Source organism: Electrophorus electricus, chromosome 10, assembly GCF_041902795.1.
Source record: "Electrophorus electricus isolate QZ-2024a chromosome 10, ASM4190279v1, whole genome shotgun sequence".
NCBI classification, from domain to species: Eukaryota; Metazoa; Chordata; class Actinopteri; order Gymnotiformes; family Gymnotidae; genus Electrophorus; species Electrophorus electricus.
Window position 1 is genome coordinate 15,473,524 of NC_137506.1, and position 14,640 is coordinate 15,488,163.

The 14,640-nt window shown below is 42.2% G+C and overlaps 2 protein-coding genes across 7 annotated transcripts in view; one reads left to right on the forward strand and one right to left on the reverse strand.

Moving 5' to 3' along the window:
• fbxo33 (F-box protein 33) overlaps positions 1-14,640 on the forward strand; it is a 19,917-nt gene continuing 5,277 nt past the window's right edge. The window contains exons 1-4 of one of the 4 annotated variants that reach the window (XR_004776783.2): positions 1-503; positions 1,300-1,407; positions 1,701-2,368; positions 2,578-3,322. Coding sequence is in view for 3 of the 4 variants with exons in the window: in XM_026999883.3 (XP_026855684.2) it covers positions 112-503; positions 1,300-1,407; positions 1,701-2,368; positions 2,578-2,864 (1,455 nt within the window). In the remaining variant the exon portion in view is untranslated. Of the gene's footprint in view, positions 504-1,299; positions 1,408-1,700; positions 2,369-2,577; positions 7,137-14,640 lie in introns of those variants that run through there. The other 3 variants (XM_026999883.3, XM_081721731.1, XM_081721732.1) reach the window with 3 other exon arrangements.
• mia2 (MIA SH3 domain ER export factor 2) overlaps positions 7,486-14,640 on the reverse strand; it is a 21,258-nt gene continuing 14,103 nt past the window's right edge. For 2 of the 3 annotated variants that reach the window (XM_081721728.1, XM_081721730.1), the window contains exons 25-29: positions 13,162-13,284; positions 12,050-12,163; positions 11,754-11,809; positions 11,450-11,639; positions 7,486-8,153 (exon numbers count right to left, since the gene is read on the reverse strand). In XM_081721728.1, the coding sequence (XP_081577854.1) occupies positions 7,939-8,153; positions 11,450-11,639; positions 11,754-11,809; positions 12,050-12,163; positions 13,162-13,284 (698 nt within the window). In that variant the 3' untranslated portion in view covers positions 7,486-7,938. The remainder of the gene's footprint in view (positions 8,154-11,449; positions 11,640-11,753; positions 11,810-12,049; positions 12,164-13,161; positions 13,285-14,640) is intronic. The other variant, XM_081721729.1, reaches the window with a different exon arrangement.

A 14,640-nucleotide genomic window follows, 5' to 3' on the forward strand; every position in this document is an offset into this window, starting at 1 on the left:
TAAGCAGGGCAGGGGCGGCTGTCGGGCTGGAGGGGAAACTGGGAGTCGTATAACGGATATAATCGCTCCCACCATTTCAAAACATAGCTAGTTGTTTGGCAACGGTCTGCCATGGCTCTGTGCGGCAGTGTCGGAGCCTTGGCGTTACCGAACGAGCTTATCGTCCACATCTTTTCTTTCTTGTCCGACCGGGATAAACTGCGGGCCTCTGCCGTCTGCTCTCGATGGAGGGAGTGTCTGTTCTACCCCGCACTGTGGACGGAGCTCAAGTTGAGTGTCCGCGGCGGATCTGGATCCGAGGAGACGCAGAGGTTAGAATTTCTCATGCGGAGATTCGGCTCGTTTGTGCTGGAGCTGGAGTTTGCCTCTGTTGACGGATACCTGAGCCCTTTACAGACGGAGTCTGTCGAAGGCGACCCACAGTTTCCTGAGCGCTGGAGAGATGCAGTAACCACATATCTCGACCAGGTGTTGTGTGTACTTGGCAGTCTTCGTAATAACAGGTAGGGAGTTCTAACAGTTTTCAATATTCATTTTAGTGTGTTTGCCCATTTTCCATTTTGTGTTGCCATTGTATGCTACAGGCTGTATTCCTCCATTATAGCCAGATGGGCTCATAAACAAAACCCTGCCGTTATGTAACTGTCATGGCTTCTGTGATGTACGAGTGCCCACACTTGCTCCGCGGTGAGATCAGGGCTATGTTTAAGAGCATATTTTAAAAACCTGTCATTAAAAGACTTTACCACATTTGATGCAAATTACGAACAGTTTGCGAACGATGTCGGCTGATTCTTATTATTTGACTCCACAAATATAGCTAAGCTAACGCTAAGCTAGCAAGCCAATGCTTTGAGTTTACATAGACGGTAGTAGGCTAGCTAGCTAGCTAGGTTTTTGAAGCTAGTGGTCTCAGAAGCGGCTGTTATTCCGTAACGTAACTTTCACACGGTAAACTCTTGTCTGTATTAGCTAGTGTTCCAGCAAAATTACCATGTAAATTAAGCATTATTTGGCATACCTATGTAGCTAGTATATTCGAGGCTGTAGTTACCCCATTTAACAAGTTGGAAACCTTTCGACAGATGGCAAAGCAAGTAACCTAATATGCCGACAAATAAAAAATATTTGACATTGTCTAGCTAAGATAGTTATGTAAGGTTTTTTTGTGCTACTGCTAAATATATCTCTTCCTTATTTGTTTTAAAGAAGTCGCGGAAGCTATCTCTTAACAGGGTTTATGCACGGTGTGTAACCTGCAACCAAAACTGATTTGGCAAATTCTGTTTTTTTGAACAGAAATCTCCAGAAGCTGAGTCTGCGTGGGGATACGTGCATTCTTCACGACGACAGCATCTTCGACAGCTCTTACCTCAGCCAGGTCGACCAAGGAGGCAAGAAAAAAGAGTAAGTTGTGGTTACTTTTTATCATGATGGCCATTATCAGAAGTATTTTGAAATGTTTTCAGCTAGTGTTTTATTTTTCGAACCTAGTTCACATCTCCAATTAGATTTTCTACATGGGTTCAGTAGATTTTCCGCGTTTATCAACTTTGTGAATGAACTAACAGCAGTTCATTCTATTCATACAGCAGATTTACAAAATGCTATGGAATCCTGAAGGGCAGTCTTATCACCAGACTTCATAGTAAAAAGCTTCCAATAACCCCTAGATTCTCTCCCCCACCCCCAACTCTCAGGATCCAGCAGCTGTTTGAGGAGATCCTGTCGAACAGCAGGCAGCTGAAGTGGCTGTCCTCTTCCTTTATGCTTGGCGTCGTGACCCCTTGCTCCCTCTCATCCCTGTCCAACCCCAGCGCTGAAACTCTGGAGCACCTCAGTCTGCTGGACAACCAGCTTCCCAGCCTGGTGAGCTCAATCGAGCTTGAGCGTCTTGTTCACCTGCGCTCCCTCTCTCTCGACTTCTGTGACTTCACCTCCGTCATATGCCGGCTGCTTGCGGACAACAACCGTGTGCCTCTCCATCGTCTCTCTCTGCTGCTCGACGGTGCCGCTCTGGAGGGCAAGCCACTGGATGGCACTGCCAGCGAAGACGATCTGAAGGTCCTTGTACGGCGCAGCGCTGGCCTCCGTGTCTACCTGATGGCCCTGGATGTGTGCAGCCAGGACCTGCTGCGGGTGCTGAAGCCCAGTTTGCCTCTGGAGCGCCTCCACCTGGACAGCTACAACACGCTGGTGACGGACGGTGTCCTTGAGCTCATCTCGCTGCAGTACTGCAAAACCCTCACCCACTTTGTCTTGATGAGGGACGACGCCAGCTTCCCCGACCTGAGCATCAACCGAAACGAGGACCCACTGGTGCTTCTGGCCTGGCGCTGTATTCATCTCGCGGTTCTGATTATCCATGGTGAGTGGAAAATTTTGCGCTGCACTTTTCAACATAGTTGGAAAGATTTTTAAGACATAGTTTCAACATAGTTAATCCACATACATTTACTATTATTGTATCCAACTTCTTTAAGGGAAAACACAGTATGACACGCATGACACATACATCTATATAGGAGTTCTCTCTTTGTGCTGTTTCACTTTGAGAGTTCCACCTGTTGTGCGCAGGTTACACAGTGTGGTCCCACAACCTAGTTGCCATTTCTCGCTTGCGTGGGTCCAACCTCAGAGTGCTGTCCGTGTCGGAGGAGAGCATCGACTTTGACCCAGAGCAGTCTGAGTGCATCGAAGGCGACCCTGTCCACAATCTGGTTAAGGAAGTCTCTCAGGGGCTGGGCCGTGTCTGGCATCTCTCCATGGACAACAGCGCGGTCCTAAATGAGCCCACCCACCACTTTCACCGTGAAGTGCAGACCTTCAGCGGGGCCTGTGTAAACCTGACAGGGCCTGCATAGACCTGTTGGGGCCTATTCCTCTGCACTTCTCCCACGTGGTGTTTGATGATATCCCACCCAATGGGCTCTGTTGCATTTTACATTTTTTGGGGGGAGGCGGATTTTGTTTTTCCTTGTAGTGTGAATTAATCCTTTGTATGTGCTGTGCTTAACCAGTATTAGCTCTATATTTATATCTATCTATATATCCTGCTTATCAATGGGAAAAGTATAGTCGGGTATTGGTTTAGTAGCTAATCGAGTGAATGGTGGAGAGGGGCTTTTTACACAGCTAGCTTAAGAGTTGTATGGAGTAGTTTGCTTTGTTCGCCTGTTTCTGTGTTGTTTTCTCTTAGAGAGTGTGGAGTTACCTCAGAGTATCAGTTGCTCCATCCTGGCTATGACAGAATCCCGCAGATTTGTCGATCTTCTATAGGGATATTAGTCTTCCAGCCGAGGGACACGGCTGATGGCCATTGGTTAGAACCCTGCAGCCTTCCTCTTTGTTCATCAATTCCTAATTGTTATTTGAATATGTTGTCATTGTTGAGGAACGATGATAATGATGATGATTTAAGATGGTGTTATTAGGGATAAAGATCCCACTTGTTTTTCCTCAACCTGGAAGTGGACACACTTCTGCGATTGGTGAAACCAATAGCTGAGGCTTCCAGACTGGCGCTACAAAAGCCCTGTCTGCTGAGTACCCTGCAGCACAAATTCTAGAGCTCTGTCTCCAATCCCCTCAGTCTGTCTCAGGTAGGCACAAACACCACAACCTTGAAGATGATGGTGGTGAGGAGGATGAATGAGAACAATCAGCTATTCACTCGGTTTAATCCGTTTCACTTGAGTCACAGTTGCCTTGGAACCCCCCCACACACTCGTTTATTATAGTCCTGGATTCAGTCAGTTCACCATTAATATTGCCTGTTCTAGACCAGCAGTCATCTAGTGCATTATTCCTATGTAGACCTGTATGAACGGTGTCATGTAAGTATCAGGAGGTCCTAGTTAGCAGCCCTGCAGAGTGTTGGGTGGTAACGGGCAGTTGCTATTTTTTTCCATATCTCAGGATTCCTGTCCTTCTGGCTCTTTTCCAGTAAAGGCTTTTCTTCGAGCTGTTTGTTCCTAGTCTGCGCTTAATAGGCAAGATGGAATGGTTGTGTGTTCTTTCTTTATGAAAATAGCTCTTCCAAACGTATGTGCTTTACAGGTAATTTTGTTTTTATTTATTTTTCTCTCAAGTTTGTCTGCTATATGCTTTTACTTGGCTCTTTCTGTTCTGTTTGCCATTTTAAAGCTCCTAGTGAAAGGAAACTGGTGTGGTTGCTTGCTTAGCATGAATGAATGTTGAACAACAGTTGTCCTAAAGGTGGTGATGTTTCTCTGCAAGCTTCTCCTTTTGAAAGCATATCTTATTTTCTCATGCTTGATGCAGCAATAGTCAGACAGAAATGCAATCTGGCAGGACACAAGCATTATTAGCAGGTAAAATCTCATGGTTTTTATCTGTAAAGTTGAGGAATCTCCTATCCTTCGGTTGATGTACATGGTAAAATCAGGTTTGAAACTGTAGCCACAAACCATCCTTCCTGGAAGACCTGTTTTTATGCTTGGCTGTCACAGCTCAAGCAGTTACAGTAAACAATCTTCATATGCAGGTCAGGAGATCTGAGCCATTATCTTAGCAACATCAGATCTTGTAGAACCTCATCCGCTATCCAAAAAAGTCTAAAAAGCTGAAAAGCAATCAAACCAATGAGATCTGCCAGCTCAGAGCAGCCTGCATGTAACGTGCCTCTGTAGGTGAGCTTAACTGCAGTGTGTGCATGAGAAACAAAGATGCAGCTAAAGGAATACTTATTAAAATGCATGCCAGAGTGGGATTCTGATGCGTTTTTGAAATGCCCATTTCTATTTTAGTACTACACCAAAAATGATCTAGATAAGATTATTCTATATTTGAAAATGTAATATTGTATTTTTTGGGGTTTTTTTTTTTTGTTTTTTTGTTTTTTTTTAACTGAACAAAGTGGGTAGGGACTGGTGTCAGAGGGAGACAATTCTGTTGGTCAGTTAAGATACACAGATGTTCATGCTGTGCCTATACTCAGAATAGCTTTCATTTTTCAAACCCACAGCATTTGTGTCTCTCTGGTCAACACTGTCATGTCTAGTGTAGCAACAGACAGGTGTTACTATGACATAGCAAAGTGTGTGTTCTTTTTCTTTTTATGCTTTCTGTGTACTCATGTAAAAGTCTGTTTCAAAGAGTGCGTGTATCCTAGGAGGAGGTTTGTGTTCCAGAGGCGTACCACTTTCTCTGCAGTGAACAGGAAATAGCCTTACTCAGGGTTACCGTCAGTTAAATGGTGGAGGAGTCCAATAGCTCAGGCCTCTAACCACGAAAGTTTCCATACGAGAAATCTTTACCGAGTCACTGGATTTGACTTCAGTCGGCGCATCCGTGTCATCTGCCAAAGAGAACGGAAATGCAACCTTAACGAAGTGCCCGCATGCTGGCAGAGGCAGGGCCATCTGAGATTTACTACTACTATTCTGTTCATACAGCTACTAGTAGAGATGAATGGATTTGAAGAAAGGGAGGTTTGGCCATGTGCTAGCCACAGCTGTGCTGTGGTTTTGGTCAACAGCAGTAGAGCTCTCTTATAATGCACCTGTTTCACTGTGAAGAGTGAATGTAATTTAACTATTGAAAAAATCAAGGTTGGTTCTATCAGACCTACTCTAAGCTGCTATGAGACGTGTAAGGAACATTCCACTGGGGAGATAAAAACAAACTAAAATGGCCAAATGTCTGCATGAAATGACTATTTTTTTACTCTTTTATTCTTTTCAGGCAGGGGGGGATTGAAGTGGGATCCTAGCATCAGCAGCCAGCTGGTCTTTAGGTAAAATCTTTTAATTGTAGGAGACATAGTAGGTGTGATTTGTCTCCCTCACTTGTGCTTGTGCATAAGGAGGATCTTTGTTGTTCTGAAGTGAGTAGACCAGTCAGTTACAACTCAGTTGGATCCCAGACATGTTTTTTTTTTTCCTTTATTTTGGAGATGTGGGTGGGTAATGTTTAATTTTGGAAGTGTTATATGCATTCACAATCCAAATCTCTGTTGTAGTAAATAAGAAAACTGTAACTACAGTGGGCTGCTCTGAGGCCTGTCTGAGAGGTGATTAAACCGTGGCCTGTGTTAGCTCAGTGAGCTTTTATAGTAACCTTACTGCTCAATGACCTCATGCCAGCTGGATGGGGAGGATGGGATGGATTGGGAGGATGGGGGCGGGGGGAGGAGACGCACTTGTTGTCTTAAGTGTGACCTAAGCAGTGGTAGAGGCTGCTGATTGGTTTACAGGGTATATGGTTAACTTCTCTACTAGGTGGCTTAAGCCAGACGACCACTGTATGTTGAACAACAAGGCTGGTGACAGGTCTCCTCTCCCCTCACTCTCTTCACAACTGGCTCACATTACAACAAAGTCAAAAACTATGCAAGTGGAATGCATATGATCCAGTGGTTGACATTTTTTTCAGTCACTCATAAATGAAAAATGACTTGCAATTATACTTGGCCTTATTATTATCATTATTATTATTATTATTGTTGTTATTTTAAGATCTTGATTCTTCGGAAGCCAATTCAGTTTCAGGGGCGACCGTGGGCACAGACATGGTCTCTATGAGACTGGCCAACAGGCCCCAGTTCTAAGTGGTACGAATGTTGTGCATTTGTTTAAAATCAGGACAGTTTGCAATAAAGTGGCCATCATGGGGCACAAGCAGTGCTAAGACCAAGCTGCTTACCATATAAATGTAATTGGAGATAAATAAGATACCTTACAGTGCATATGGAGATCTTATATATTAATATAATATATAAAATCAATATGTGTACTTTTATGCCATGCGTTTGGGTTCTATATATGAACATGGAAAAAGTTTCTAAGCGTTGTTTTTGCAAAAATGGTTTTACCATCTTAAATGTTTAATTTTTTGGCAGGTGTGTTCACTCTACTTTGTCTCCAGTGAGTACATAGCTTTGGATTTTATATGTACATCTACAAACAGGACATCCTCTGGCACAGGTGCAGACATGCCAGGTGGGGGGAGGTTTTATTGATTAGAAAAGTGATCTGAGGTTCCACCATGAAGTAAAAACTTAGGACAAATGTAACTGACGTGTTGGATGAACCAGCCTGATTGTTATTTTGAATCAATGTTGAACGAATGCATTTTCTTTTAATCGGTAAATAAAAGCATTAAGAAAAAAGGAACATGGTCTGTAGACATTTTCTTAGATGGTTTAGAAACTAAATATCTTATTTTAAATTTTCACTTTGTTTCCTGGTTCTGATGGTTAAGTTGAAAGGCAGGAAATGAATGAAGTGAAAAGTTTTCTAGAAAACTTTTCACTTCATTCAAGTGCCAGACCTCTATTAAGCTCAACATCTACCTGTACACTAGTCAAGCCACTCTTCCTTAAGGCACAGATGGTCATCAAAATGAACCATTGATATGCAAACTCGAAGGACAGTTCTGGAGAATCACATTACAGCAGAACTATTCAAAATGATGAATAATAACCTGTAATGCTACAAAGAGAAAGATTGTGAGAGTTGGGGGGCCAATGTATATACATTTCTTTATTCACAATATTGTATTGATACAATTCCTGTATATACATGTCATACTTTAAATAACTGGTAAAGTTAAAAAGATGTTATTAAATACCACTACAGTAAACACAAGCACCTGCAAATGTTTGCCAGTGTTCTCTGGAATTAAGACTGAGTCTCTTCTCACCTATATCTACATACCTGCATGGGCAACCACTGTTCACATTTTTTGAACCCACAATAGAACCTATGCAAAATCATTTTTCCTCTTATCATAATTGTGCATCATACTCTGTAGCTTCCCTGTCATAGCATCAGCTCGCCAAAGAAATGTGACTTTGTTTAACAAGAAGTCACATGACCACAAAGACTGTGTTAGAGGAAACAGCTCTCGGTACAACAGGAAGCGTCGCACAATATGCAAACTCTAGGGAGGGTAAAGAACAGATTGAGAGCTTGTTCAAATGACATTGTGTGGAGAGGGGGGCTGTTCGGATGGCTGTTCACTTCCCGGTGGAGAAGGTCTCGGAGGTGGCCCTCGTAAAGAACTGTCAGGTGGAGGTCTTGGAGGGGGTCCAGGCAGAAAGCCATCTGATAGAGGTCTTAGTGGTGGATACCCCATGGGGTGAGGCAGCAGAGCTCTGGGAAACATTCCAGGAGGTGGCATTCCTCGCACTGGGCCAAAAATAAAACACTGCTTATTGTAATTTACTTCCAAAATTTCAATAAGCAGAAACAACCTGGGAGTCATTCTGAGCTTTGAAAACACATTGAAGATAACCACTAGTTTACATATGAACCATTATCATTTTATAAGATGCAAAAATGTTAAAATCATCAACATACAGACCATAAATTGAGAGCAATTTCTAAATTTCCTTTGGTATTGTTTAGCAATACATTTAAAGAAAGGAACATACCAGATTGCCATGGAAAATCACAAGTATAGAAATTAATGCATAGCTAGAAAGGTCCCCTTAACACTTAACACAGGTCTTCAGATTTGTGGACACACCCAACACTTGGACATACCCACACTTAGCAGAAAAGCAACTGTAACAATGTCAGTCCTTCTAAAACTAAATTACTTATTCAACATGATCCCCATTCAAACACCCACTAGATGGTTCACTGTGTTATGCAGCAGTAAAAATTTTACTGGAAAAATGAGAACCAAACTACACTTCAAAAAAGTTGAAAGTCTCCAGCTTTCACATATTCTATTTGGCAAGTAAATGACAACATATCGATACACCGCAAACTAAAATAGTATTCATGGTTAGAAACAGAATTATTCTAATCTACCACACATTTGCACATGTACAGTCATAACAGCTCTGATGGCTTGGAGGAAAATTATCAAATGATTATCAACTGCTCTTTGACAACATGCAGATGTACTATAATCTTGGCACAACTAAAACTTTCTACTTAAGAGCTCAACATTAACTTCACTATAAAGACTGCACATCATGTTTTCAGGATGGCACCTGTAGTTCATTTGATGATCTGGTCTGGAATTTCAGAGCATTCAATATTTATAATATATATAAATCAAACCTGTATTGAAGTCCAAAATAAATATTAAAACCCATCATCTTCATCTGTTCAAATTAATTGAAGCATAAATAAAATAATAAGAAATGATCAAGTCTTTAACGTCTTGCCACAATGGACAATACCATTTCACTTCCAACATCAAAATGGGAAAAATATCTTGTGATGTCTCCTAGCACTGACTTCTGGACCCAAATATGTAAACCACTCTCAGTGACGATAGTAATTTGCATCTTATTCAATATAAAGTAGTTTATAGATTGTATAGGATAAATTATAAGAAGTTGGACTGATAGACGCATTCTCCTACTACCCTCATAACACTCCTGATAAAAATAGTTATCATGCATACTTTTAGAACAAATATTCTTAGAAAGGTCAGTTGGCGCTGACAATGACACATTCAGTACTCATGATGTTCCTTCCATGAGCCACGACATCAGGTATTACATAATGGCCTAGCTAACCTTCCCCCTCCCATTAAATGCACTTACCGTAACAACAGATAAAACACCTTGGAGGTGGTTCACAGACTTTTCACTGGGGTTCTCAAATAGGCACCATTCTTCTCCATTGTTTCGGTGAATTAACACTAGAATGACTAATGCTATGAAAATCTTCCTAAGGCAAACCAAGCAACCAAATGCCCACTTCCCTTCTGTGAAGTGATTAGTGCCTATTGTCTTGGTAATGACACGTATTTCATTGGAAGCACCAACCCTCACAACTACAGAAAGCTTGTACAATATTGAGAATAACCAACATGATGACTGCAAGGCACGGTAAGTTTATCTGGCTCGCACGTTTCATACACAGCTTCGGTAGAGCAACGGTAAATTCACTATGGTGGTTAAGAAATGTTTGGTTTGAATCCCGCTCAATACAAAACATTTCTGCTCTTATTGTAAAATAACATATACAACCATGTATTGTCATCAGAAAACTTACACATATATATTTCTCACACATGACTAAAATATACGTACTGTTCAGTAGAAAACGGTACAACTATGCTTCGCGTTAGAATTCGCGCAAGCACGAATGGCCTCTCTGTATTGACCTTAATAGGTGCCTAACAACAACAACGTTGCCTCACGTCAGCCACCAGGTCTGCATGTCTCAGCTTTTCTTTCTTTCAAAAGCTTCCTCAAATACATCCTCAGATATAATTGTTAGCTCAATAAAATAAACTATTTGCTCCCCCACGAAATGCAACATCATGCAACACCCTTCCAAATGCAACAAATACATGCTGTGACACCTGAAGTTGCCTACCTGCATCCTATACCACTTTCCAGTCTCATGCTTTATCCCATCTACTGCCACTGGTAACTTGTGTCTGACCACTGACTCTATGCCCTTCCTTCACAATCCTAACTACTGTTTCTACCTGAAAGACAATTAACCTTTATGTGTCTACTATTCAACAATCAGGCCAAGGATTTAAGCACCTGATTATACCTCCATGTATAACAGGGGCAGTGGTAGCTCAGTGGTTAAGGTACTTGACTTGTAATCGGAAGATTGTGGATTTAAGGCCCACCACTGCCAAGTTGCCACTGTTGGGCCCCTGAGCAAGACCCTTAACCCTCAATTGCTCAAGTTGTACTCAGTCATAATTGTAAGTCACTTTGGATAAAAGCGTCACCTAAATTCCATGAATGTAAATATAACAGCCCTGTGACAGACTAACTGCAGTCTAATAAAAACTGTGCCTCAAAGTACCAGCTCCAGCACATATCTTAACCTACCCACTGACTAAGGTTTTGGGGAGTTGGATTAACATCAGAGGTAGCTCCAGTGCTAAATTTGATGCGACTTAGGACCCATAATTCTCGCCAGCCTATCTTTTACTTCTCAAAATCTTCCCACTTTAGCCGCTTTCCTTTGAGCAGCTGCTGCATTCCTCTTCCTGCTCTCGAACAAATTAGTAATCATCCGCCTCCTCTCTGGTAGTGCAGCCTTGCCGAATTCATATGATTTTAGCCTCGATTTTCCAGTCGCTGACAGTTTATACATGTCACAGAAAAAAGTCCCACATCAGAGGCAAATCAGTGTTCAGCACACAAACAACTTAGATTGCTTGCTTTTTGCTGATGTGCATTTTGGAAGAGAAAAAAAACAAAACAACATCTAGAGCATTGTATTGCATCTTTCCATGTCACCTCTCACGTTTTCATGACAAAATGTATATTGATCAGTCTGCAATATACGATGTTTATCTACCACAACCCACCCTATATTACAATATAATGTAAAGCTCTAATTCATCTTGCATCTCTGTCTGCCTTTAGGTTTGTCCATTTCACACTGTGCACTTATACTGACACACACATATACATTAATGTACTACAATCGGAGTGAATATGAATGAATCTTCTTGAGGTTGATGAGAAATATCAGCATCCACTTACTGCCTAGTGGTGGCCCAACAGGTCCCCGAGGGAAGAAGTCTTGGGGGCCGTAGGGGACCCTGCGTGGGAAACGGGGCTCTCTGGGGTCCATGGGAGGGGCCAGTCCCATTCCATGGGGGTCTGGCGGAGGGCCCATTCTCATAACAGCATCAGGGGGCAACCTCATGTCTCCAAGCATCGGATACAGACTCTGTAAACAAACAGATTATACACTGCATCAAGATGCCTACAGACCTAACTGGATTGTCTGGTGAATTTAAAAAAGATTAGGTGATGCAGGTGTTCTGTGCATATTTAGAGGTACATTTACATCCTGGCTGTCTTTCTCACTGGGACCTGAGCTATTTCCCAGAAATACGTCTGTAGATAAACAAGAGCAGAAAAAAGCCATAAGTCATCTTGTGCACTGTTCAGCTGTTTGGTTTTTAAAATCAGTCTCTAAGGACTGACAGAAAAAGAACCCATTCATGCTGTGGTAATGCTACTGATTTTCTGCTTTATTTAGCCAGAGTTTAATAAACAACTTTTTTTAACTGCCAAATAACATTTTAGTGAGCCTTAGGGAAAAACACGTGACATAATGACTAGAAAATAACTTACCAGATTTATTGGCAAAGTAGGCTTCAGGAGGCCCAGGGGGTCGTGGGGGGCCCATGGGAAAGGGTCCGGGTAGGGGCCTCCTGTATGCCATTGCTGGATCTGTAGGATGGGGACCTTCCATACGTATAACATCACACGTGTTAATAACACGTCAAGCATCTTTCAACATGGCATCCAGTTCACAACGCACAAACCAAAAATGCTGAACCATGACCTGATAGCGATGCATTGTGTCTAACACCTACAAGCACTGTTGGTGTTTAGGTGCTAAAAATATAAGGGTGACGTTCAAAAATACAGTGATGCCACCTGCTATCCGCCCCCCACAAAGCCCAAACTGTGATGCTGTGGGCTGACAGCTCCAGCCTGGGAGATCCAATCATCTGTTCAGTATTGCTTTTTCCTTCACCTAACACACTCCGCTCAGCTTGCTGGCTTAACCTACGCCGAGATGGGCTGAGGTGTATTAAAGCAGGGAAAACGTAAACATGTGTAAAGCCTGTGTTTTTGAGACTCTGCTGCCTGGCAGAATTCCCCTGGTAGCTGTTGTGTGTGGAGCGTGTTGTCCAGCAGTCCACTGCAGCCAGGGCCTGTGGGTTGAAGGACAGCTCCCAACCCAGAGGAGGGGAAAGTCCACATCATTTCTGTCTCACCGTTTCGTCAGCGAGTTGGCCTCCTGAATGACTGACTTCCCCACAGGATTCTGGCCATCAAACCACAACATACTACACACTGAGACTGACCACAGCTATATAAAATTACATTATAGATTGACTGATGCTAGCAAGTCATAATCCAAACTAACCAGCTGATATCCACAGTTATGGTCCACACTTATCTGATCATAGGTGTGGAAGTCAGCTGATTGGATGTCGTGAGTTTGGATTATGATCAGCAAAAGGGAATTTTCCAACTAATAGGCAACTTTGCAAAGTTCACTGGACTCTTTTTCAGTGAGGGACTAAAACAAAGCACTTTGAGTGAGATCGGGATTTGTCCAGCCAGTTCTATAAATCTAAGTTGTAAGTTTTGCAAGGTACAGCAGCCTTTAGTGATTTTCTGGGGGACCAGCATGTGACAGGGGAGCAATAGCAGTAGGCTGATCACTGTACCTGGAGGGGCGGGGCCCCTGCGCTCTCTCTCCCAGGTGGGAGACAATGAGCCGCTATCAGAGTGAGGGCCACTCCTCTCACACTCTTGCCCACCACCAGGGGGCTCCAACTGGCCTCGGGATGCTGGGCAATATGACAGGAAAAAAGTGACAGCAGGAGAGAGACAGAGACAGAGAGAGAGGGAGGGGAAAGAGAAGTGAAGCAATAATGGAGGTTTGGATGAATGAAGGGTTCAAGAGTGGAGAGAGACAGCGAGCAAAATGTCAAAATGAGTTCATGAGTGATGTACAAATGCAGCATACTAACAGCGCAAACTAGACAATGCACCAATTCTGGAGGGCTTCTAAATGTTGGAATGTCTAGGTAATATCACACAACTTATTTGCAACTTATTATGCATTTACATCCTGTAGCCCTCTAGAATGATATCCACATTATTTTGCACTACAAAGCCAACTTGTTAAAATAAACATGCAACATGAAATGCAGATAATGACTCCCAAAACCTTAGAATCAAGCATCACTGAGGTTGGAGTGGGCAATATAGGCAAGAATTTGGTATACTTTATTATCATATCTATATTGTTTCACCAGTATATAGAGCCTATATGTATCTTTTTGAAATTAACATTGGCACTAGTGTGATATTAACATCAGGATGTAATATGATTGAAACCAGCCTTGCCTTTACCTGAAAAAATATTTTTGGAGCAACTTACTTTATAAGGGAGTTCCTATACTGTAGAGGTGACCTAAAATTGTAGTCTAGTAGCTGCTAGCAAATATTTTTTTTGCTCTGAGCATTCAGTTGTCCTTGTGTCTATTTCCCGTACCTCTGAAATGTAGTATTTACTGTCACTTGTTAAACAAGTTCGTCAAACCATATAATGCTACACTTGGTACATCATATATCCTGTTAAACAGAGACGTGGTGAAGAAAGAGGACTCTCGAAGCAAGTTACACATAAGACTCTCATTTCACAACAGTTGCAAACAAGAGTCTGACCTTACAGCAGTTACACACAGGACTCTCGCAGCAGTTACATGAGTTTTACACTTAAATCCAAAATTAAAAATGCCTTTTAGGTTCAGACATGCCAAAACTGAAACTCGTTCGGGAACTCAAATAGGTGTTGCTTGTCGGCTTCAGTGTTGCTTTATGTTTTTAAAATAGCATTTTAAAGTAGTAGGTGCGGCGCTGAACATGTTTGTGATTATGTTCATGTTAAGCCTGTTGTTAAACCATGGAAGCTTACTCTTTTTTTGGCTGTGAGAAATAGCTCTATTATCATTAACACTACTGCCTATAGCTGTACTGCTACAAGGACTATTGCCTACAAGGACTATGGTTTAAAGCACTACTGTCTCCAATCACTACTGCCCACTAGCACTACTGTCTCCAATCACTACTGCCCACTAGCACTACTGTCTTTGTAAATTTCATTAATGCCTACAGTACTATAGTCTACAGTAGTGCCA